Raw genomic sequence first — 24,843 nt, 5'->3', positions numbered from 1 at the left:
CTGGGTTTGATATGGGTGCTCATTAGTGAGAAGTGTTTGTGTGCTTTTACTACATGAACTAACCATGTTCTCAGAATTCAGTTTAATTTTGACCATTAACCATTTCCTCTTAGACATGTTTACAACTTTCAGCAAAGCCAACATGCTTTCTGTCAGCTTTAATGAAGGATAAACTGCTAGTCATCACACTCTCTGATCTGATAGGTTTAAAGTGTTTTTCTATGTGTCTTTTAAATTACATTCTTGAGCTTCTCTGGAACTTTTCCTCACTCATCTGAACTGCACCCTTGCTGCTGAAACTTGCAAAATAGCTATCGAATAACAAGTGGTGGTGGTGGTCTTGGATGATAACACAGAAGTTGCAGGTTCAATTCAAGTTACACATGCAACTGATCCCTAACAGAATCCCTCATATAATAATATAGCTATTATATAGGTGGTGCATTGTAAACCAAATCCCTCCCTGAGCCTAATTCAGATTTCATAATGTTGTTTAGGTCCCAGGAAATATTTGTCATTGACATTGGTATTGATTCAGTCTTGAATTAGTGAAGACCAGTCAGTGACGTATAGATAATAATCTGCTCTATGAGACAAGATAAGCAGTTACTGTGAAATGAATAAAGAAAATGGCTTATCGTTCATTGACCTCCAGCATTGGAGATTATGTCCACTTAAGCCAGCTTTGAGCTTTAATAATCAAGCTTGTCTTCCTGACCAGTCCGCTGTCTTCTCTGTATATGTTTTATACCAAATAACCTGATGGAAGTTGTGGCTGATGTCAGTCTCTGTGTCTTATGTTGTAGGAAGATGGTGACATCAAGGAGATCAACATCACACATGTTGTTAAGGAGGGTGCGGAGAAAGCAGACCCCTCACAGTTCGAGCTGCTCAAAGTGCTGGGGCAAGGCTCCTTTGGAAAGGTAAAGAGAGTCTCATATGCACAAACTAAAAATTCATAGACGTGTTTGTATATAAGATATATAAGAAACCGTAAGAACTGATGAGCAAAAGCTAGTTAATGGTGATTTTGTGATGATGTTCAGAGGGTTTTACTGTTCTGGACCAGAGCAAACGTGAATGAGTCTGCAGTCCATTAATTAAATAGAAAATTCCTTTTACTTCAATGTAGCAGACAATATCAAATGTTAATTTTGGGATGTAGAATCGTGTTTTGTAATTTGATTTAATAATCAATGTTTGTAATCTTCCAAAAAAAACATTTATTATAATTTGTTGAAATTTGTTCAATTTTAATTGATTTATATGCACAGTTGATTTATATTCACTACTGATTGAAGGTTTGGGGTCAGTAAGATTTGAAAAAATATATATTTTTTTTTATTCAGCAAGGATGAATTAAAGTGAAATTAAGTGAAGTGAAGACTACAAATAAACATTACGAATAAAACGGTTGTATTAAATTGTAATAATATTTACTAATATTTCATAATATGTTACTGGAAAGATATTCCATCCTGAACAATACTTAATCTCAATGGCAAGACATTTGAGGAATTTTTTGCTTATTAAGTTTGACTACATGTGAATATTTACACTTATGAATGTCTTTGAATTACAATTCAGACAAGTTCTCTTCCTGTCATTCAATTCAATACAACTTCCTGATGGAAGTTTATTGTCTCATATAAAATAAAAATTAACCAGTTCCTTTGTTTTGAGCGAATTTTGGTTTTTATGGGTTTTTACATTCTTTTAATACCAGTAAGCAACCCAGTGCCCTTTAAGAAACTGGTTAAAAAAAAATGTATAACATGAATGCACTGTTGCAAGTTGCTTTGGATAAAAGCATCTGCTAATTGCATAAATGTAAATGTAAACGGATAGTTCACCCAAACCAAACCCATAAGACCTACATTAATCTTCAGAACACAAATCAAGATACTTTTGATGAAATCCAAGAGCTTTCTGACCCACCATAGACAGCAATGCAATGAATGGTTCAACCTTAATCATATAAAGCTACAAGAATACTTATGCACAAAAAAAATCTAAAAAATAAGGACTTCAATTAACAATTGCTTCTCTTCTGTACCAGTCTTCAATGTCCATTCATGTGAGTACCACGACTTCATGCAACGCAGGAGCCAGTGTTCTGAAAATAGAACATCCATCTATCTTAGTGCATTTTCTGGATATTCTGGTTCAAATAAGGAGAGCTGGGCAAAAAAAATCTGAACGCTGGCTCCTGCATCAGCAGCACTACACGCATGAAGTTGTGGTACTCTCATGAACATGCAATGGAGACTGACAAGGAAGATAAGAAATTGTTGAATAAAGTCATTATTTATGTTTTCTTTGAACAAAAAGTATTTTTCATAAATTCACATCACAAAATGACTGTTGAAACACTATTTTATTGATGTCATACTACTTTTCTGGGCCTTGAACTTGTCAGTTGCGTTTGAACTTGTCAGTTGTGTTGCTGCCTATGCAGGGTCAGAAAGCCATCAGATTTCATTGAGAATATCCTAATTTGTGTTCTGAAGATGAACGAAGATCTTGTGTGTTTAGAATGAAATGAGGGCAAGTAATTAATAACAGTATTTTTGGTGAACTGCCACTTTTAAATTGGACTTAACCAAAATTGCTTTGAGTGAACGCTCAGCACAACATTTGAATAACTGTAGAGTGAAAACATGTTTTTTGTGTGTGTGTGTGCACAGGTGTTTTTGGTACGAAAGGTAACCCCTCCTGACAGTAATCAGCTCTACGCCATGAAGGTCTTGAGAAAGGCCACACTCAAAGGTACAGCATCAGTGTAAACACACACACCACAAACCACACAAGCTTCCTTTACGAACATATACAGCCCTGCAACAACAGCTGCTTTCAGTTCACATTGTTCTCCTGGCCTGTTTTTCTTTATTTACTCTTGTGTCACTCCCAGTTTTTGTGTAACCACAGATACCAACCCTGAGGATTACACAAATCATGAATTTACCATTTGAATTGACCAGATTTTCATTTATTATTGTCAGAACCGTAGTATCAGATGGGATTAGCAGTGTCACAAATACACAATATTTGGTCTTTTTTTTTTTTTTTTTTTTGGCATATTCCTTCAACTCTGAATCTGAATTTGTTTCAGTGTCAGCGAGGTCACAGATTAACGGTAATTCCTCTGCGGGTACACTTACTTCCTGTTTTTTTTTACTGTGCACCCCAATGACAGAAAATCCCACCATGCTTACAAACCTGAGGTTTTAGGTTCAGGTGTCAGTTCACTGAAATTTCAGAAGCTATCTCTACTTCTCTCCTCCTCCCTTCTCTCCGTTCCTTAAAAGAGAGCCTTCACATATCTAATGAGAGCTTATAACAACACTTCTTACAAACACATGCTATCTGATGAACTTCTGCTTGAGACTTCCGCTAGTTTGAACCTGCTGCTAACTCAGTCGCTTGCAGCAAAAAAAAAAAAAAAAACGTATTCATGCTCAATTTGACTTTGTTAGCTGTGGCCAGATATTTCCTCAAAACCCATGTGAAATTGTTCTCGTCACAGTGAGGGATCGTGTGAGAACTAAAATGGAGAGAGACATCCTGGCAGACGTCAACCATCCGTTTGTGGTTAAACTCCATTATGGTGAGTTAGTGTGATGTCTATGATTCATTACCAATTATATGTGCTCATGCCATTTCCCTTTCCCTAAAGGAACAGCTTACTCAAAATTAAAATTACGTCATCATCTTTTCATTGTCACGTGATTCCAAATCCATAAAACTCCACTGTACACAAAATGAGAGATTCTAAGGACTTTACTCATACTGCTTTCCAATGTAATTTCAATGAATGTTGACAGCAGAAGCACCATTAAAGTATCTTTCCAGCCTATTCCAAGATTTCAGAAGTCACACAATAGATTTGTTTGATTAACGTGAAAAATTTAAGCTGTTATTCACAAAAAAATCTTGCCATCCATTTATTGACTGTGAAGTAGTGAAGTCAGATTGAGTTGGATCATTTAAATGAATAAGTTGATTCATTGATTTAATGATCAGTCACAATTAAATCAGCCTACTCTGAATATCAGATTCAACAGCTCCTGGATGGGAAGATAATTTGTGAATAACAACTTAAAATTTGGTCTTTTGGCATTTGCATCCTTTTTGATGCTTCAGTGACACGATGGTGAGTAAATTATGATCTTTTTAAATGTCACAAAGGGTACTTTTATTGAATTGCTGTGCTGCATGTGGTTTTATTAAGAAGGAATTATTAAATGGTCCTAAAATTAACGGAAGGAGTAAAACGATTTATTTACAGTTCGGAGTCCATGTTTGCAGGGTCATTACGTTCATTTGAGTAATTGAACATTGTAATCTTGCATTTGACCTTCTGGAGGAGGTCTTCAATTTAAAGGAAGCTGTAGAAGCTTATCATTAATGACCAACAGATCAGATTCACTTCAACCGCACTTCTTTGTGTGTGTGTGTGTGTGTGTTCAGCTTTTCAGACTGAGGGTAAACTCTATCTGATTCTGGACTTCCTCAGAGGAGGGGATCTATTCACCAGGCTGTCAAAAGAGGTATATAATACTCATATCAATGAGCGCAATATCCTATTGTTTGTCTACACTGTATTCAGAGCATCTCTTTGGTGTTTAGGTGATGTTCACAGAAGAAGATGTGAAGTTTTATCTGGCTGAACTGGCACTGGGTCTAGATCACCTGCACGGCCTCGGCATCATCTACAGAGATCTCAAACCTGAGAAGTACTTCTACACACACACACACACACACACACACAACATAAGCCCCTTTCACACTGCCATTCCGGCAAATACAGGGGTAAAGTGTTCCTGTAATTGTTCCCTGGTCGCTAGATTTGGCACTTTCACACTGCCAGTGATGACCCGGTATATGTGCGTGCTTTCACACACAACCCTTGAAGATCCCGTAACGACACGTGACATCAGCGCGTGACGTGTAATGTACGAGTCGACAACGCTTGGCACGTTATACTTTAACTGAAGCAAGCAAACGATCTCTGAGTCAGCGCGGAAAGTGAGGAACTAACTGATCTCTGCTTTATTACAGTTTGCACATATGTTTTCGTCGCGAATGTTGATCTTCCTTCAAAACAGCCGGTAAAAGAGTCGCGTGATAACGCGCGTCATCACTTCGATACGGAATTAGATCGGGCTTTTGTTTACACAGCGCTTGTTCCGGATCGATTACCGCAATGTTACTATGTCCCCGACCCGGGTTCGATTCGGTAATCAATTCCGGGATGTGGTTGCTTTCACACAGAAGGCGACCAGGCAATGTTACGGGAATATTGCGGGTCCGACGTGCAGTGTGAAAGGGGCTATAAACTCACTGAGGAGATGCTTGACATTTGCAAACACATGTACACACCATGAACTCTTCTAAGTATGAGTGTGATATCCTTTAGATTTGTATTTTATTCTGTGTTCTATTTTCTAGTATCCTCCTGGACGAAGAGGGACATATTAAACTCACAGGTACAATAAAAACACTGGTTTACCAAAGAATTTAGACATTCTTTAGTCATAATGTTAATTGGTGCATTTGGTTTTGTTTTTACTCACAGATTTTGGGCTGTGTAAGGAGGCTATCGACCATGAGAAGAAGGCTTACTCCTTCTGTGGGACGGTGGAGTACATGGCCCCAGAGGTGGTTAACCGGCAGGGACACACGCACAGCGCTGACTGGTGGTCGTTTGGGGTACTGATGGTATGAACAGATTCATGCAGAAGTGGAGAAAACCTGCTTTGCTGACAGTAATTTTTTTGTCTAATATATATTGTTTTAATAGTTGTTTTCTGTTTCTCCTCTTTACAGTTTGAGATGCTTACAGGTTCACTGCCATTCCAGGGAAAAGACAGAAAAGAAACAATGAATCTTATTCTGAAGTGAGAGTCTATTTAGTCTTGTTCTTTTTTAGAGTCTTTAAATAATGTTCTCAAATTAGTTTTTAAATGAAGCATTAAGAATAAATGAGTTTTACATTGATTAGGCTCATTTTTTTGTTCTAGGAAATAGTCTTCAGTGCATTGTTTTCCATTTCATTGGTTTGTCTAATTTGTTACTAGCAAGCTGCTGGAAGAAAAACAATATAAGCTGTTAAACAACAATTGATCTCTATTGTGTATTAATATTGACGTGGTCTACACTACCCGTCCTTAATACTTTTATTCAGCAAAGAGACATTCAATTGATCAAAAATGACAGCTAGTAATTTATAATGTTATGCAAATTCAATTTTGAATGAATGCAGTTCTATTGGAATTTCTTTTTAAAATCATCAAATAATCTTACTAAAACTTTTGTATAGGAGCAAATATGTTGTGAACATTGATCAGTTTTTGAGTCATGATTATTGTTTGCTTTTGTCTTCAGAGCCAGGTTAGGGATGCCTCAGTTCCTGAGCGCCGAGGCTCAAAGCTTACTGAGAGCTCTTTTCAAGAGGAACCCTACCAACAGACTGGGTAAAGAATACACAATCTGATTGTTTTGTGTACTCTTTTTCAGATTTAGTGTTTTAAAATGTAATCATGCTATAAGCTTCCTTTTCCAGTTAAGTCAATTATATTAAAATTATATTTGGCAGATTAGATAAAAGTAGTTGAGAGGAGAATTTAATTTAATGTGTTGTATTTGCAAATGAATGAAATGTTTTATTCATACACTAACTGTTACCAGGATCTGGAGCAGATGGAGCTGAGGAAATCAAACGCCATTCATTCTTCATGACGATTGATTGGAATGTAAGTTCTTCAGAATCCTTCAGATCTATTGGAACATTTTCTATTAAAGGCTTCAGTGCAAAAAATATAATTTATATCTATTTTCAGAAACTCTTTAGACGAGAAATAAAACCTCCATTCAAGCCAGCTGTGGCCAGACCTGATGACACCTTTTACTTTGATTCAGAGTTCACTTCTCGTACCCCTAAAGGTGAGGGATCTGTGACTAGTCTGGTGCTCAGGATTTTTGTAAAAAAAAAAAAATTATATTTTTTTTACATTAAAAACAAACTACTGGAGAATTTAAATAGATAGTTCACCTAAAAATTGCAATTCTGTCATTTACCCACCCTCACTTTGTTTGAAACCTAAATGATTGCCTTTGTTCTATTAAAATCTAAAGGAGTTTAGCAGAATGTTATTAGAAAGTTGATCTTATACATATAATAAATGTAGATGGATACCAGAGGCTCCAAAAAAAGTAAAAATTATATCATTATATCACCATACGCTATAAAAAGTCTTCTGAAACTGTAGGATATCTCTGATTGAGGGGCAGACTTGATTTGAAATATTCACTAAATCTTGTAAGATTTGTTACATCTAATGATGGTCTCCATTCAGTTTCATTTCATGGAAAAGAGTAGCATGAAAATTCTGCTCAGTATCTATGTCACACATAATAAAAAAAATAATAAAGAATGACATGATCAAAATATTCATTTTTGGGTGAACGGTCTCTTTCATAGTTTCTGTGGTCTCTTCATGAATAGGGTAGCCATACTACAACAGATGGCTGTAGTTTCATCTTGATCTACAAGCTGAGCTCACTGCAGTAAATTTGGAGCTTTGGGAGTTTTTTTTTTAAATGTCATCAGCATGAGTAATGTGGCATATAAGTGTGGGCTTCATGGTTTCTCTGCTTCTTGGCCTTTCTCAGATTCCCCAGGTGTTCCCCCCAGCGCAGGGGCTCATCAGCTCTTCCGGGGCTTCAGCTTTGTTGCCACAGCAATGCTAGAGGAGGAGGGCAAAGAAGAGCCCTCTCGGCCCCCTCCACACCCTGTGGTGCAGGTTAATGATCCATTATATGTCAAAATACATCTGAAAATAACCCTTTGTATTTAGCTGTGGTTAATGTGACATACCTTGTCAGCTTTTATGACAGTGTACAAGATTATTTCAGGGCTCAGGTTAAACTTAAAGGGATACTCCACCCCAAAATGAAAATTTTGTCATTAATCACTGGCCCCCATGTTGTTCCAATCCCGTAAAAGCTTTGTTTGTCTTCAGCACACAATAAGATATTTTGGATGAAAACCGGGATGCTTGTGACTGTCCCTTTAACTGCCAAGTGAAATACACTGTCAAGGTCCAGAGAAGTATGAAAGACATCATCTGAATAGTCCATCTGCCATCAGTGGTTCAAGTGCAATGTTAGGAAGTGACAAAAAAAACTTTTTGCATGTGAAGAAAACAAAATGGAGAGAACCAGAGACAAATTGTTGAATAAAGTCATTATTGTTTTCTTTGCGTACAAAAAGTATTCTTATCGCTTCATAATGTTACGGTTGACAGTGTATTTTACTTGGCAGTTAATGGGACAGTCAAAAGCCTCCCGGTTTTCATCCAAAACTTAAATTGTGTTCCAAAGACAAAGTTTTTACGGGTTTGGAACGTCATGGGGGCAAGTGATCAATGACAACATTTTTATTTTGGGGTGTAGCATCCCTTTAAGTTTACCAGGGGAATGCCATTAATTGTGCCTAGTTACAGTGTCCAGTTTTTCTGTCAAGGCTGTTTAAACATGATAAATTCTATCATTTTTATGCAGTGATGAAAGTAATGAGGATATCTGACCTTAACACCTGCAAAGACTGTTTCAGTGGTGTTCACTTGTGAAACCATTAAATATCTTGGGGTTAAAATGTAACTTGTTTTGAACCCTGAACATACTTTTAGTCATCCTGTGATTTATGAGCTTGAGTGAGCTTGAAATGGTTGACCACTAGAAAGCAGTATTTCTTTTCACTTTGATTAATGTAAGAGTGGGTGTAATGCACTTCAATGTAGATTATGATACAGTGGTTAAATGTTAATGAAGGAAGATATTAGTGAAAATTTAGTAATGCAGAAAGTGAATTGCTTTACTCAGTATTAGTGATATCATCATTCTGTGCTTTCCAGCATTCACTGTGCTGAGTTCAAACTGTAATAATAATATGTAGTGTTTGTGCCTTGTTTAAAAGAATGTAATCAGTGTGTACAGTGTCCATTATAATTATTAGATTTTACTTTTGGTGCCTGTGTGAGTGTGTGTGTGTGTGTGGGGGGCTGTTCTAATATTTTCTCTCTCTCTTGTGTATCTGTCTCCAAGCAGCAGCTTCATGGTAAGAACCACTTGTTCAGTGACGGTTACATACTGAAGGAGGACATCGGCATGGGCTCTTTCTCTGTCTGCAAACGCTGCATACACAAAGCAACCAACACAGAGTATGCAGTAAAGGTTAGAGCCTCATACCGTTAACCTCTCAAAAAATTGTACTGACGTGGCTTTGAATTATCTTTTCTTACTTTGGCATCAGCATTGTTGGCTACCTAATCATCTGTGATGCTGTTTTTGATTAAACTGCATTTTATAGTTGATATATATATAGTGGTCTTCAAGTAACTAATGCTGTACATGATTTATTGTATAATTCTGATAGGTAATTGATAAAACAAGCACCGACCCATCAGAAGAGATTGAAATCCTGCTGAGATACGGTCAGCATCCTAACATCATCACTCTCAAAGATGTAAGTACAAAAGCATATCATTTCACAATTAACTGGTCTACAGAAATCATCTGCATTATTAAAATGTAATATATTTACACAATACAGAGTTAAAAATACTACCACTCCATATTTAATAATAATAATAAAAAAAAAACTTGTGGTGCAGGTGTATGATAATGGGAAGCAGGTGTACCTGGTCACAGAGCTGATGCGAGGAGGTGAACTGCTGGACAGAATCCTCAAGCAGAAGTTTTTCTCAGAAAGAGAGGCTAGTGCTGTGCTGCACACTATCACAAAGACTGTGGAATACTTGCACTGTCAAGGGGTGAGAAAACATGCATGGATAAACACAATTACATTTGTCTTGTAGATAATAACCTGCCCCTGGCAAAAAAATATGTTATTATGATTCACAGCTTATGACAGAGACTTTCTTCCCCCCTCCTCTCTAAGGGTGTTCCCCAAGGCTCTTCCCTAGACCCTATACTGTTCTAGTCGCCTCTGTTCCCTATCCTCTGTTTGCAACAGTTATTGTGATTAAATAGTTTTTATGTTGACATCTTTCCCAGAAGAACCACAATAGATATGCTTCTGAGGCCTAATATCACCCTGTAGCCTTTTATAGCACATAATAAAGCAGAGCTTGAAAAATGAAAAATGGGCTCAAATCAATTCCATTAAACCACTCTTCCTTGAAATCTTACCCTGATATAATGGTAAACTGGCATTAGGGGCAATTGTAACACTTGAAGAATGAAAAATTACTCAAATCAATTAAATTAAACCACTCTTCCTTGAAAGCTAACCCCAGTATAATAGAAAATAGGGATTGAGGGCAATTGTAACACTACAAATATTTTATCACAATATTATAGATCTTTGACTTAAACACGTTCCCAAAAGAAAGTGCCATATAAACTATTAATTAATATTAAAACAATAATATTATTACTTAGAGTATCTTATTTGAGATGGGTTAATAAAATTGATTATTCAAGTGGTACAATTGCCTACTATGAGGCCAATTTTAACACTAAACTTGAAATTTATTATAACGTCTTTTTTTATATATCTGCTGCACTATCAATGGTACAGTTACAAGTTGGCACATATAAATACTTTTGGCACCTAAAGATGGCAGGTATATTTGTAGCTGTCTGTGAATTATGCAGGAAAATTTTAATGATTTTAAAAAACCCTGGTGTTTTTTTTTCTCCAAGGTTGTGCACAGGGACCTGAAGCCAAGTAATATTCTGTATGTTGACGAGTCTGGAAATCCAGAATCTCTGCGCATCTGTGATTTCGGTTTTGCCAAGCAGCTCCGGGCAGACAATGGCCTCCTCATGACACCCTGCTATACTGCCAACTTTGTAGCACCCGAGGTGAGCGTTTTTTCTCACAGTAGACTGAGGAATTCTGTGTAGACCAGTAAACATATTAAATTCCCAATGTTTTGAACTAGAGTGAAAACACATTTCATATATGAAAGGACAATTTGTTCTATGTGGCTTTAAATTTTTTGGCATCAGTGTGATGTCTTTGTGGTGCAGTTTTGAGTATTATTCTCAATAACTGTGCTGAAAGTTATCATTTTGTGTTGCAGGTACTGAAAAGACAGGGCTATGATGAGGGCTGTGACATTTGGAGTCTTGGAGTATTACTATACACTATGCTTGCTGGGTAAGAATGCACACAAACATTCACTCGCATTATTAATAAACACTGCACACACACAAAATCTGACACACCCACACTAATTTTTCCTTTGGTTTTTAATTGTCCCAGTTTTACACCATTTGCCAACGGACCAGAAGACACTCCAGAAGAGATTCTGAGTCGGATAGGGAGTGGACGCTTTACTCTGAAGGGAGGCAACTGGGACGCGGTGTCTGATGCTGCCAAAGTAGGCCATTACCCCCATCCACACAGCCGTTCAAATCACTCCGACAGGGTTTTTATTTTCTCACGTGCATTATTTTCAATGCAGGATCTGGTTTCTAAGATGCTCCATGTGGATCCTCACCAGCGACTCACAGCCAAGCAGGTCCTGAAGCATCCGTGGATCATTCAGAGAGACAAACTTCCCAACAGCCAGTTACAACATCAAGATGCCAAGCTTGTCAAGGTATCACAGCCATGAGGCTCTTAAATTTATCATAAAGAACGTAAATGGTGGTCTATTACTTCACCAACTTTCTTCTCACAGGGGGCGATGGCCGCCACATACTCAGCACTGAAGAGTTCCCAACCACCCCCTGAGCTGAAGCCCATCGAGTCCTCATTCCTGGCGCAGAGAAGGGTGAAAAAGCTTCCTTCCACATCTCTGTAGAGAACGAGGGAAGCAGACATGGAGAAGTACTTCAGGCTGAATGCAGTTGTGGAAAGGATGGATGGATGAAAGGATGGATGGATGAAAGCACCACACTGAAGCTCTAAAGACTTAAGACGGTCTCTTGAACCTGCCCATGACATCAGCACTGCAGTGGAGCTGTCAAGCACGCTAGGCAAGGGAGGTGATTGGCTGATGAAGTTTGAGGGGCGTGGCCAGTGAGGGTTCCGTTCTCCCTTAGAAGTAGTGGTGTGTGTTTATGTGTGTGTATGAGAGAGAATGAAAAGAAACCGGGTAAAGGATACTGTTATAAAATAGATGATATTCCCAATGCATTTGTCTTGGTACTGTAATACCCAAATATTAACACTGCTGAGTTTCTTTTTTATTTCTGTTTTTGTTAGGTTTGCTTTTTGTGTATTTTTTTTTTTTACCTCTATAGTTTGTTCAAATGGATTTCATGTTAGATCTGTCTCTTTCTAGAAGCTTTTCAGTTGCTATGCTTTCCAATTGTCCAGTAGATCTCTCTTAGTCAGTCTCTTCCTAAAAGCTCAAAGTGGCCTTTAGGAGAAGCAGAGATGGTTCCGGTATAATATTTCACCCACATGGACAAGTAAAGGTTAAATATATCTTCCATAATGATCCGGTGAGCATGATCACATGACTATCAACCTAAACATAGTGGAGAATGGGAGTGCTTTCTGCATGGATTTGTACAATGCTGTCTTGTTTCTTTCTTGTTTTCCCGACCCGTCACCTTTGCTTGGTGAACCTGTCAGCACTGGTGAAGACAGTTCAGAAAATGTCGTCTTGTGTTTATTAAAGTAAAGAATGAAACAATGTGTGTATGTGAGATGACATCTGAAACTTGTGGCATGGAAACATTTTGCTCTTGTTAGACAAGTGCTTTTTCTGGATATTGAATGCTGTCTCCTGTGTTTTGATTTTGTTGTTGTTGTTTTGCTTAAAGAGAAGTTATTTTATAAATGCACATTGAGCACAAAAGTGTCTAAATATGACAGCTAAGGAAATGATTTAATAATTGTGTATATTTTTACCTTGTCTGTCCTATTCCTTGTTCTCCCTGCATTCAGATGCCTACTGTGGTGGAACTATCAACTGTGTTGTGCTCAGGCTGTTCTTAGCGATGCCTTGCAAATTCATGAAGCCTTGTCTTGCTCAAGTTTTGCACCCTTTACCAGTCAAACACGTCTTAAAAGTATTGCTTTGCATTCCCTTTCCCACAATTCCTGAATTATTAAGAACTCTGAAAATGTCTTTGCTCGGACATAAACAATTAGAAAAGCACCTAGTTCTCATTGTTTTGATGATTAAAATTAATAGTTTTACTTGGAATCGATTGCTCCAAAATGAAAACCGTAACAATTTACTAACCCTCATGTCTTTCCAAAACTATGTTGTATTCCACAAAAGAAGATCTGTGGAGTGTCCAAGCTTTATTTAAGGACCAGGAATTCACTTCCATCCTATTGAAAAGAATATAATGGTCATTCAGCTATAAACAGGTTTGGAATGACATGAGGGTGAAAATTGTTCAGTCACTTTAAAAACAGTAACTGGAACAGAATTTGGAACCATGTCCAAAGTGTTAAAAAACATAGCCTGTCTCTGTAGTTCTGCATTCTGTTTCTCCCAAACCTTATTTGCTCTTTGTGTGCTATCTGGGGTTATTCTTGCTTAATCTTAAAAAAAAAAAAGTGATTTATTTGCCTTTCCTTGAAGAAAAAAAAATGCTTTATTTACTGGGAGTCGCAGCATTCGTTCGTATTACTGTGTAAACGTGTTTGTTTCTCCTGCCTGATGTTGGGGTTTTGTTTGTGGTAAAGGGATACAAATTAACGTCCTTTGCTTTTACAGTAAAGGGGCTGAATTAAAGAACCTTCATCTTGATGACTTTCTATTAAAAGAAAAGAAAAAAGTATGACTTGTCCTGTATTGTCTTGCTCAGTCTTTCTTTCTTTTCAGTCACTGAATCATAATTTGGCCCATGTGAGGTCTCCATCTCAATGTATTTGACCGTCTTGGGGCATATTATATTTTTAATCTTCTCATTGGATTAATATACTAAAAGTCAGAAAAATTAGAGCTTTGTACATCAGAATTTAGGCCATGATGTGGTGGGATTATTTGAGAGTCTAAATCCATAATGAATGAATGACAAAGCTCTTGTATATACAGTATCTCTGTCTGTTTTTAATCCTGGCCTCACTTTCTCACTCTCTCTTTCCAACTAATTTCTCTCCTCTCCAACTGTTTTGCCTGTTCCTCCTAGAAATCTCCCCTACTGTCCCTAAAAATCCAGTTTTGAAATCACAGAAATAAATTACTTAAAAAAAAAAAAAAAAATATATATATATATATATATATATATATATATATATATATATATATATATATAGTCAAATAGATTCAAGATAGGAAAAATATGATTTTCTTGCAGAAATGGATATAAAAATAATATATAAAATTACTTGAATGATATATTGAAAGTTAAATATTTATTTTAAACTCATTCACTTCAGTCATTTCGGTTTCAAACCGATGGCTTATATGTAACAAGACAAGCTTAATTCTTTCCGGACCTAAGCATCATCTTTAATAGAATTTCATGATGTCTCTCTCTCACTTTGTCCTCTCATTTTATGTAATCAGTAAAGTAACATCTGCAGCACCTCTCTGAACATTACTGATGATGGAATGCCTGAAATAAATCCATCATTAATCCAACATTGAGAGCACCCTTCCCTCCCTCTCTTACCAATAACTGCTCTAATCTCGGATGGAAGGGGCTTTTAAAAGGTTATTTAAAGCATGGCTAAGTGATTCTCACTTTGTACTGTCCCATCTTATTTTACTGGTCAGACCACACAAATGTGGCTCATCACATCACTATTGCTGCTTTACATGCGTTATATCTTCTCCAGGATAGTCTTTTTTATTGCCTGTTCAGATAACACTAATAACTTTAGTGTTTAGTGTGCTTTTCTCTTGTCTTTGAAATGAGAGTATGCAAAGTATCAAAGTGGAGTTCAAATGCACAATGTGCTTGACATTTTTAAATTATTCATTTACAGTTGTTTTGAAGCAGTACTGAGCCAGAGATGTTGGATTTTCCCATTATCTATAGTGTTCTTGAGGTTTGACCAAACTTCCATTGCAGTCTCTTCCCAGCATCACTGTAATGATAGAGGCTGGTTTCACATTAAAGGGATAGTTCAACCCGAAAATGAATTTATCTGCTTACCCCCAGGGCATCCAAGATGTAGGTGACTTTATTTCTTCAGTAGAACACAAACTGAGATTTTTTTACTGAAACCGGCTAAAACATATAATAAAAATAATAATAATAAAAAAAAAAGAACACACAAACAAAACCAAATTAAACCCTGAGATTATCAGTCTGGTTGCATTGCTTTTACGCGATACAACAGAAAAGACACAGTCACAGTCTCAAAATTTAAGATCAACATACCTTGAAGGGTTGCAAAGTTATGATGCTTTTTTTTATTTATTTATATGCATTTACATGACCAGGCTCACAAAACATATAGTGTAAATATCAAGGAAAGATCCAACATAGGACAGACATAATTCTAATTAGAAAAAATTCTAAATAAATAAAAAAAATTACCATGTGTAAATCTTGAATTACCTATTTGGTCCCTAAGCCAATTTAAACAAACCTATTTTTAAAACCCATTGTTACTAGAATTTATATGAATGCTCCCTTGAATAAAGAAATTATTAATTATACTATAGAATTATTAATTATAGAACAATTAAACAAATTATAGAAATTAATAATTGGTCTAAACAATATGACAATATGACAGTAAAAAATATTTTAACAGTTTGACTGTATACCGTATTACATAATTTTTATTCAATTTTGCTTCATTAAGCAAACATTGCTTCATATTTTGCTAGTGTTTTTTTAGCTTTAGCTTGAACACGAAATAATTCCCTAACAAATAGCACATTTATTGCTGTGTATTATTGCAATACGAGAATATACATAAAACGTATATTTTATGAATGCCAAGATCAGTTGCTTGGCAACAGCAGATCGTGGAATGTTGGATTTGCAAATGATCTTACATCTCTGGCTATTTATGACCTCAGCGGGGGAGGTAAAAAGTGATAGGGATGCAGAAAGATAGAATAACTTCAAAGGAAACAAGAGGGGGAAATGTGTATGAGTGTGTGTGGGGTGGGCGGTCAATTCTACTTTCCTACAAAATGTGATATTAAGCTGTGTTGCTATGGGCAACACACAGAGGGAGGGAACAGGGTATGATCAAGCAGAGATGGTGAAAAATAACCACTTTTTGGCTTTTTTTTTTATTACGTGAGTTGACGTAGATAACAGTGAGGACAGCAGAGAGTGAAAAAGAGAGAAAGAGAGGGGATGCTGAGTGGGCAGGATAACAGACGGCGAGCATCCAATCAGCTGCAGCAAAGTCAGCGTCCTTTTGTCCAATAGAGTATGACGAGTCTGCTCCAGTGTGAGCTAACAGTGCTGCTGCTGTCTTATTAATGAATGGAGCATCTCACAGGCAGCGAAACGGTTCTTGAGCTCTCTCTCCCTCAACGGAAAAGGCAGCACAAACAGAATAGCACTAGTGCTTCGCACCTCGACAGAAAACAAATGCAGCAGCCGTGCGCAAACATGAAGAAGCACCAACACGAGGATGAAAACTCTGACAGTGATGCAGAGCAGGAATCTTCTGTTCCTTTTACGGCGAATGTCCGTCCTTCTGCTTCCTCTTCCAACGTCCTCCTTCCCTCCTCTTCTCAGCGGAGATCCATCTCCATGGGAGACTTTCGTAGAGTCCCTGCTGGAAAGGTGGGCTCCGAGCCACCCTCTGCATCCGCCACAGCACCCTCATCCAAGCTGGTCACCCCCAGCTCAAGTATGGAGTTTGAAGCAGCTCGTCGACGCCTCCTGGAGGTGGAAGAGCGCCAGCGTGTCATCAGGGAGATGGAGAGACGACTGGAGGAGCTAAGGGAGGTGTTTGTGCGCTCCGAACAGGAGGTGGTGGAACATGGGGAGCTGGTGGGCCGCATCACCTCTGCCGCCCAGCAGGGTGAACTATATGTGGCAGAAAACGGACAGCGGCTGAAAAAGGGATTGCGGTTCAAACGGCACAGGCCCACCATTGTCTTCTCCTCCATGCTGGGGCTGAGAACGTGCCTCCCTTGGCCTGTTAAACTCAAATAGCCAAACATCCACTGCAAGACGGTCTTTCACCGCTGTCACACGTCACAGCATCATCCAAGATTGTCCGAGGCTCATTGTTCTACTCGCTTTTAGTCAGGAAATGCTGAAACCTTTGCTTTGATTGTATATATTGTTACCTGAGATCTTAGACGGTGCTTCATTTGAGCCCATTGAAATGGCGCAGGCCTCATATTTGCTGCTTGAACACAAGACACTGGGCATTTTCTGTAATGCGTGTAAACTTTGCTGATGTTTAGAGCTCTGTGCATGTGTTACACTTCATGTACCTGGGGTTGCTTTGTGTGTGTGAAAGGTGTGAATGTCAGGAGCTAATCTTCCAGAAGTAGTCACTCAGGTTTCCTGTGATCGGTCCAAAACAAAAGGCTTTCTTCTGCAGAAACAGATTTAGGCCTTTCACACCAAGAACATTGACTATAACAATAACTATACAACAGCCTCGCCATCAATAGAGGATTCTGGTTGTTAGAAGCATGCGATGCAGTTATGTAGTCTGCCACTCTGAATGCTCAACTCTTTAATGTCAGGTGGATTCTTATTGAGATTTTATCATCCATCAGCTGGGAAAATTGGTTCTGAAAGTGATTCCAACAATTCTCGAGTTGTTGTGTGGACTATAGTTATAGTTCTCACTACAGTTAACATCTATGGTGTGAACGGCAGATGAATGGTCACGACTGTGACTGTATGATTTGCATACATATACTGGGGGCTTGCGAGGAGGTGCGCACATGCGCTTTGGTCCTCTTGAGTACATCTAGGGCACCCACTGAGCATGTGTGGACGGAGAAGAAAAGTGGTGATTTATCTCTCTCCATCAACGTTCCATCTGGGGCCTCTCTCATCCCCCAGTCGCTTAGCAACCTGGACCTGACTTTCATTTCCTTCAGAATGTATTTAACAGATCAAAAACTACAGCCCATGAATGACCGGCAGAGGACGTTTTGAGGTTCTTCCTGTGTGAAATCATTCACTGCAGACTGCTGGTTAGTTTGGAGTGTACACGACTGAAATTGCCTCAAAAAATGTGGTTGAAATACGTAAGTACATGGCTAAAAGCAAATGTCCTAAATGTGAGTCCCTGACCAGCTTCTAAAGCATCATACTGTCATGTGTAATGATCTAGAACTAATTCTTGTGAGAGATAACCAAACAAATATTTAATGACTACAAATGCTCAGTTCTTGCCAGAAAATCATACATTATGAATGTACAATCATAGATTATTTACCACTTCATCAGATACTATTTTCAATCTTGAACCACATGCAGAGAACAATGGAAAATCACAGGCAACACGGGATCAAAAACCTTCAAAACGAACCAGATGAAGGCATGTTAGAGAGAAAGGATGTTATGCTAACGTCTGACGCCTTCCTACCTCCGTATGCTACCTGCAAACGCTGCTTTTTTCAGGTTTCAGGCACAACCAATATCACTCGTTTGATACCGAGTAGAAACAGGCTATTAAGTGTATCACATAATCTTTTTGGTTTGGTTATTTGGTGCAACTGCTCTCATGGAAACTTCCTGTCTCTTCTGAGTTTCCCCTCTCTCTCTCTTAGAGCAAATGGCTCTGGCTCAGCCTTGTTTGAGAGGCGTGCGTTTAGGGACTTCAGCAAAAACACAGGAGACTGCTATTCTTTGCTTGAACCGGTTAATTCTGGAAGATTCTGGGCTAGGTAGAGAGAGAAAGATGATGTGAGGCTGGCTATCCTTGCAAGTCTTTAGTGAGCAGAATAACCTTTCCTTCGGCAGATAAATTTATGCTGTACAGCAGGGTAAGCCAGCAGGAGCGTACATCACCACTGAGAATGTAGCCTGCACCTGGCATCTTGCCTCATTGTGTACGCAGACAGTTGCTCTACTCACTGCATCGTAAAAACACTGAATAACTGCATCGTAATATATCATTATATATAATGTATACTTTTAAAAATATATTGTTAATAATACAAATGATAATATTACTAATTACATTTAATGAGCACAGGTAATTATAGCAGAAGAACTTATATGTTGTTCTGTATTATCAGATTCTGATCAGAAGTCTTAAGTTTTTAAGCAACTATTTACTCTTATGTAACATTAATTATTAAATTGATATGCTGTGATTACAATCATTACATACACATAGAATGTCTTTTAACAGGGTCACTTTGCAATCCACTCTACTGCTGCACGCATGGTGCTTTTTGTCTCTGCAGCTCTGCGTGACACCCACGCATCTGTGTGTGACGCCGTTAGATTTGCGTCATTTGACGGGGCAGGATGCCTGCAGACCAGTCTTTATTCCTTTATACTGATCAGGCGTAAAACAAACACAATAGAAGTTGCTGAATCTCAGTTCAAGGGCTACTTGCACTTCTTTAATGACAGAACATCTCGGTGTCCTTTAAGGGTTGCTGGTCTCCCTTATTTTAGTAGGGATTTGATTTAGGCAGGTGTAGATTATGCTACATTCAGGACACACGATTGATTGGCTGCTGTAGAGTGTGAAAGATGATTGAACATGGCTGCAGTGTTCTTCGGCGACATATTAACTGCAAACCAAATGTTGTTGTAAAGAAACCCTTGTGTGAGGACTTGTTTTTAGCAACTAATGTTGGAATGAGGTGATGAATCCATCTGGGTTCCCCTTCAAACAATTACCATGGTAACAACAGTTTCTGTTTAAATATCTTGATTTGTAGAATAAGTGTTACTACTGTGAAACCAAAACAACAAGTGTAGTACGGTTTCAAAAGATGATATTTGTTTAATAGATCTCTGGAGTGCTTGATTCTGATTGGTCAGTCGTGGTATTCAGTGCAGATATTTCAGAGTAACATTGTCCACAAACTTTTTCAGTGTACTTGGTTCCAAAAGTATTCCTATTCATTTTCCCCATAGGATTTTTTTAAGTGTTCATAATAGTCATAAGCCATGAACTAAACCAATCAGCTACAAGGTGAATCACAACATTATAAACTAAATTATAAAGAAAAAGGTACAAAAAAAAAAAAGATTTAAGCACAGTCACATAAAGTATAGAATGATACAAACTTGAATTTAATTGGTTGACTTAAAGATGCTGATTTTATAAAAATATGCATTATTTGTCTATAGAATAGAGAAACTGGCTTCATTTGTAGTGCTTAATGGAAACAGGCAATTGTTAAAGATTAATTTGCAGAATCTTGGGTAATTTAGTTTCTCTCCAGAAATGTCACTGTTGGACCGGATTATGAAAAAAAAAAACAAGCTGAATAACATTCCATTGATTGACTTTGGTTGGTCCGTCTTTAAAGTTGTATCATTTATCTTTCTAAAAGAATCTCCTACAGAGAAAATGAATGGGATTTTTTCTTCTGGAGCTTGACTATTGTGCACTAGCATTTCCATGGTTTCACTGTGGTAATAACTACTGTAAGGTACCATGGTAAACTTTTTAAGGGATTTTTTGGTTGTGGAATTCTTGCAATGCTACCAGATGACCCTTTGGATGGTTTCTCATTGCATTCGTGATTTATAGGCTCCATTTTTTTAAAAAAGCTATCAAGAGTTAAACATTCATCAAATGCCTTATCTCGTTTACTGTATATATGTAATTCATTTACGCTGTGTGTTTTAAAGACACCTCAGACGGAGTCTCTCTCACGCACTGATTTTTGCACGGCACCTTTTATGAGTTTTGCGATGGCAGATATTAAAAGAAAAGCTTTCCCAAAGATCTCTCTGGGCCCACTTGCAGAATGAATGTAAAGTCTTTCCTTGTGTCCATCTATACAGTTATGATGCCATATCCTATAGGTTTCATCAGGTAACTCTAATCTATGTATAGAATTTTGTTGAATATCCTGTTTTATTTAGATAAGCTGATTCATTATTTCTGTAAATAATTTTCCCAAACTAGTGTAACCTTAATGCTCAACAACTATTTACAATAGCTTGTATTTTAAGAGACAGTAAAGAGAAGCTTTTCTGATAAATATATATATATATATATATATATATATATATATATATTTAATGGGTTTCACAAACTCTTTAAACTTAACTTTTGCCTTTTACTGTATTTTTTGAACACTACTGAATAGGAATGTATCATGCTTTGACTTTATGTATTTAATGTGTTTTTCAATGTTTTAATTCTTTAAAAATGGCATTTTCTGTATTTACTGTTATTTCATTATTTGTGTTACAGAACAAGATTCAACCTTCAAAAACCTTTGTCTCCTGTCTAACACTGAAATTATGTATTTTTATTTCCTCTTTATGCTGAAATAATCACTGAATTTTTACTACATTATTTGTGTGGTTTGCTGAACAAAAAATACAGTGGGAAATAAATCAATTTCACATGCTTCTGTACATTTATCGATGACATACTGAATATCAGAATTGCTTTGACTGACCTTTTTAATGAACCTTTTTGCCTATGGAAATGCTGATCTTTCGCTAAAGAGAGAAACTAATATGCCTAATATCTATTTTAAACTGCGAGTCTCTCAGCAGAATTTGATAGGTCAACAGGACTGGAAGAAACACTTGATCGATTTCTGCTGAGATCAGTACCAAAACCCTCTTTTTTTTCCCTGAGCCATCTGCCAATCTGACATACATCCACATTAGAGGAAACACAGACCACTAATGTCAGTCCACCTGACAATTAACAATTATATACGCAAAGGTCAAATGCTTCCTTGGATTAAGATTGAATTTAAATTGATTGCCTAGTCTCTTACAGCAGAAAAAAAACTTGGAAAAAACACATTGTATTAGAGACTGACCATGTCTCTCTCACTCTTACCATATTCAGAGACTAAACTCACTTCAGGCAAAACTAATAATTTATTATCAATTTATTATTAAATTATCAACCTTTTGTCTTATTTTAAAGTAAAACTCTTTAATAATAATAATAAAACATCCTTAAAGCTGCTGTAGGTAACTTTTGAAAAATATATTTTTTTACATATTTGTTAAACCTGTCATTATGTCCTGACAGTAGAATATGAGACAGATAATCTGTGAAAAAAAAATCAAGCTCCTCTGGCTCCTCCCAGTGGTCCTATTGCCATTTGCAGAAAGTCATCCGCTCCCGGTAAAAAAGAACCAATCAGAGCTGCGGTCCGTGACTTTGTTTGTGTTCAAAATGTAGAAAAATGTATGTGATAAGCCAGTACACCATGAATCCATTTTCCAAACCGTGTTTTTAGCCTGTCCTGAATCACTGGGGTGCACCTATAATAAGTGTTTATATTCGGACTATTTTAGATTGCTTCGGGGGTACCGCGGCGGAGTAACCCAGTACCTTTGTGATTCTTCATAGACATAAACAGAGAGAAGTAGTTCCGGCTACGATGTTCTTCCGCAAGACGCAAGCAGTTCTGTTTATTAACCGCTAGAGCGTCTAAAGTTACCTACCGCAGCTTTAAAACGTGGTCAAACTGAACGTTTTAAGGGTGCTTTTCTATTTTTACGTTTCAGAAGTAATCCTAGAGCATGCAACTTCAATAACTAAGGGCAACCATTAGTTGTTACTTCGTTTGCAGTTTATAGCCTACAAAGATTTTCAAAAAGCACTCATGTTGTTGTTAGCATAACATGATGAGGCCTTGCGTAACGTTATTAACCCCTAATGACGAAAAACTGCCATGATAATAGCCCCGATCCAATGGGTTTAGATGAATTAAAAGCTTACCTTGGTTTATCTCTGTAGCATACAGGTTTAAAAATAATCTAAGTATCCACATTTTTCCTGAGTAACCGATGAGGGCTTCTATGATGGATTTTAACTTCCGTTTAGGTGGTCGCGCATGTTCCGGTTTCCATATAATTCCATGTTTAAATCGGGGTAAAAAAAAATCGACTTAATTAAACTGAAACTGGTGTTAAATAATATGTGCTATCTATCTATCTATCTATCTATCTATCTATCTATCTATCTATCTATCTATCTATCTATCTATCTATCTATCTATCTATCTATCATCATGTTACAGGAGCGTTACTGTATAAAGACGGTCTGGTCTTTGTGACACTGTAAAGTGGCGATACTATGGCCCCATGTAGTTTAAAAAAAAGAAAATACGTTAATTTGATTGTGACTCGAAAACAGGGAACGGAAATGGAAAGCATCGTTGCATCCTATAGTCCTGTACTTAGTCAGTTTTTCACCGTATTTTCATAGATGTGCATTCCTAAAGCAAATATATTACGCACAGAATATTTTAAATGAATGTACCACACATCTGTGCTTTGCTAGTGTAGGCCTACGTGTATTTAAATTAGATACGGTCACTAGTCAATAAATCTGATTGAATCAGTTAGAACAGAAGTCTTGTGACAATAATTCAGTAAACGCCATTGGGCAGTCATTTCAATTATCTAATTTAACCATTTTCAAACTTTGCTTTATTTCAGAGGTGCAGATACATTATAGAGCACTGTAACTGACATCATGAAGCAACATTGAAACAGCGGAAATGCTACCAGAATATTTTATGCACACTTCTACACTTTCCTAAAATATTATCTGAAACATTTCAATGTTTTAACACTGCTACCTTCGAAGAAAACCCTTAATAGCAGGTATTTTGAATACTGGAGGCAGTAGTAGGTTCCTAGATGATGGATTACACATGGCATTCAACCAAGGAGATCTTTTGCATCATGTTGCAATCCAGTGGTTCTCATTTGCAGACCATCACAGTGAACATCTGTTTCAGACTGACCTGTAACTTCCTGCACTGCACTGACCGCCTCAGCAGTGACATAACACCTGTCAATTATGCAACAGCTCAGTCAGAGGCTAAGAGCTAGCGATTTTTAATCTGATCAATTTAAGTTGAGTGCTGGCAACCGTCCATTAGACCCATCCTGGATGTACAGCTGTCAAGAAAAAAGGTACTAAAATGGATTTAAACACACATGTATCATGTGTGTGCATAATCCTTCTGCAAAAAGATCCATTTTTAATCCAGGATTTGTGGGGTGGGAAACGTAGAGTGTTTGACGATTACAGAGGGTTTATATATATACAGTACAGACCAAAAGTTTGGACACACCTTCTCATTCAAAGAGTTTTCTTTATTTTCATGACTATGAAATTGAAAATTGTAGAGTCACACTGAAGGCATCAAGGGCTATTTGACCAAGAAGGAGAGTGATGGGGTGCTGCGCCAGATGACCTGGCCTCCACAGTCACCGGACCTGAACCCAATCTAGAGGGTTTTGGGGTGAGCTGGACCGCAGACAGAAGACAAAAGGGCCAACAAGTGCTAAGCATCTCTCAGGGAACTCCTTCAAGACTGTTGGAAGACCATTTCAGGTTACTACCTCTTGAAGCTCATCAAGAGAATGCCAAGAGTGTGCAAAGCAGTAATCAAAGCAAAAGATGGCTACTTTGAAGAACCTAGAATACTACATATTTTCAGTTTCACATTTTTTGTTATGTATATAATTCCACATGTGTTTATTCATAGTTTTGATGCCTTCATTGTGAATCTACAATTTTCATAGTCACGAAAATAAAGAAAACTCTTTGAATGAGAAGGTGTGTCCAAACTTTTGGTCTGTACTGTATACACACACACACACACACACACACACATATATATATATATTTTTTTTTCCAAACAATATTTTTAAAATAATACTGTAATGCTAAAGCACTTGAATGGCGTTGGCTAGACTATGATCACAGTCAACAGACAGATAAAATGTTTTGCAATCTACTGTATGTTTATCTCAGAGAAA

At 37.4% G+C, this 24,843-nt stretch overlaps 2 protein-coding genes across 8 annotated transcripts in view; both read left to right on the top strand.

The window, feature by feature from the left end:
* rps6ka1 (ribosomal protein S6 kinase a, polypeptide 1) overlaps positions 1-13,782 on the top strand; it is a 53,130-nt gene extending 39,348 nt beyond the window's left edge. For all 7 annotated transcript variants that reach the window (XM_052580315.1, XM_052580318.1, XM_052580316.1 and 4 more), the window contains 20 exons: positions 807-923; positions 2,688-2,769; positions 3,527-3,607; positions 4,471-4,550; positions 4,630-4,736; positions 5,452-5,489; positions 5,579-5,721; positions 5,830-5,900; positions 6,388-6,476; positions 6,691-6,755; positions 6,843-6,945; positions 7,675-7,805; positions 9,112-9,237; positions 9,440-9,529; positions 9,678-9,836; positions 10,732-10,893; positions 11,115-11,191; positions 11,297-11,414; positions 11,499-11,636; positions 11,718-13,782. In XM_052580315.1, coding sequence (XP_052436275.1) covers positions 807-923; positions 2,688-2,769; positions 3,527-3,607; positions 4,471-4,550; positions 4,630-4,736; positions 5,452-5,489; positions 5,579-5,721; positions 5,830-5,900; positions 6,388-6,476; positions 6,691-6,755; positions 6,843-6,945; positions 7,675-7,805; positions 9,112-9,237; positions 9,440-9,529; positions 9,678-9,836; positions 10,732-10,893; positions 11,115-11,191; positions 11,297-11,414; positions 11,499-11,636; positions 11,718-11,840 — 2,100 coding nt within the window. In that variant the 3' untranslated portion in view covers positions 11,841-13,782. The remainder of the gene's footprint in view (positions 1-806; positions 924-2,687; positions 2,770-3,526; positions 3,608-4,470; positions 4,551-4,629; positions 4,737-5,451; positions 5,490-5,578; positions 5,722-5,829; positions 5,901-6,387; positions 6,477-6,690; positions 6,756-6,842; positions 6,946-7,674; positions 7,806-9,111; positions 9,238-9,439; positions 9,530-9,677; positions 9,837-10,731; positions 10,894-11,114; positions 11,192-11,296; positions 11,415-11,498; positions 11,637-11,717) is intronic.
* Positions 13,783-16,196: 2,414 nt separating this feature from the next.
* LOC127975982 (uncharacterized) lies at positions 16,197-21,445 on the top strand. Its single transcript, XM_052580071.1, has 2 exons — positions 16,197-18,140; positions 21,287-21,445. Exon 1 carries the CDS (start codon positions 16,402-16,404, stop codon positions 17,080-17,082), a length of 681 nt encoding a protein of 226 aa, XP_052436031.1. The 5' UTR covers positions 16,197-16,401; the 3' UTR covers positions 17,083-18,140; positions 21,287-21,445.
* Positions 21,446-24,843: the final 3,398 nt, after the last annotated feature.

The sequence above is a fragment of the Carassius gibelio genome, chromosome B17 (genome assembly GCF_023724105.1).
Source record: "Carassius gibelio isolate Cgi1373 ecotype wild population from Czech Republic chromosome B17, carGib1.2-hapl.c, whole genome shotgun sequence".
Taxonomy (NCBI): Eukaryota; Metazoa; Chordata; class Actinopteri; order Cypriniformes; family Cyprinidae; genus Carassius; species Carassius gibelio.
Note: the sequence above shows the minus strand (reverse complement) of the source record. Positions and strands in the feature narration are given on the sequence as shown.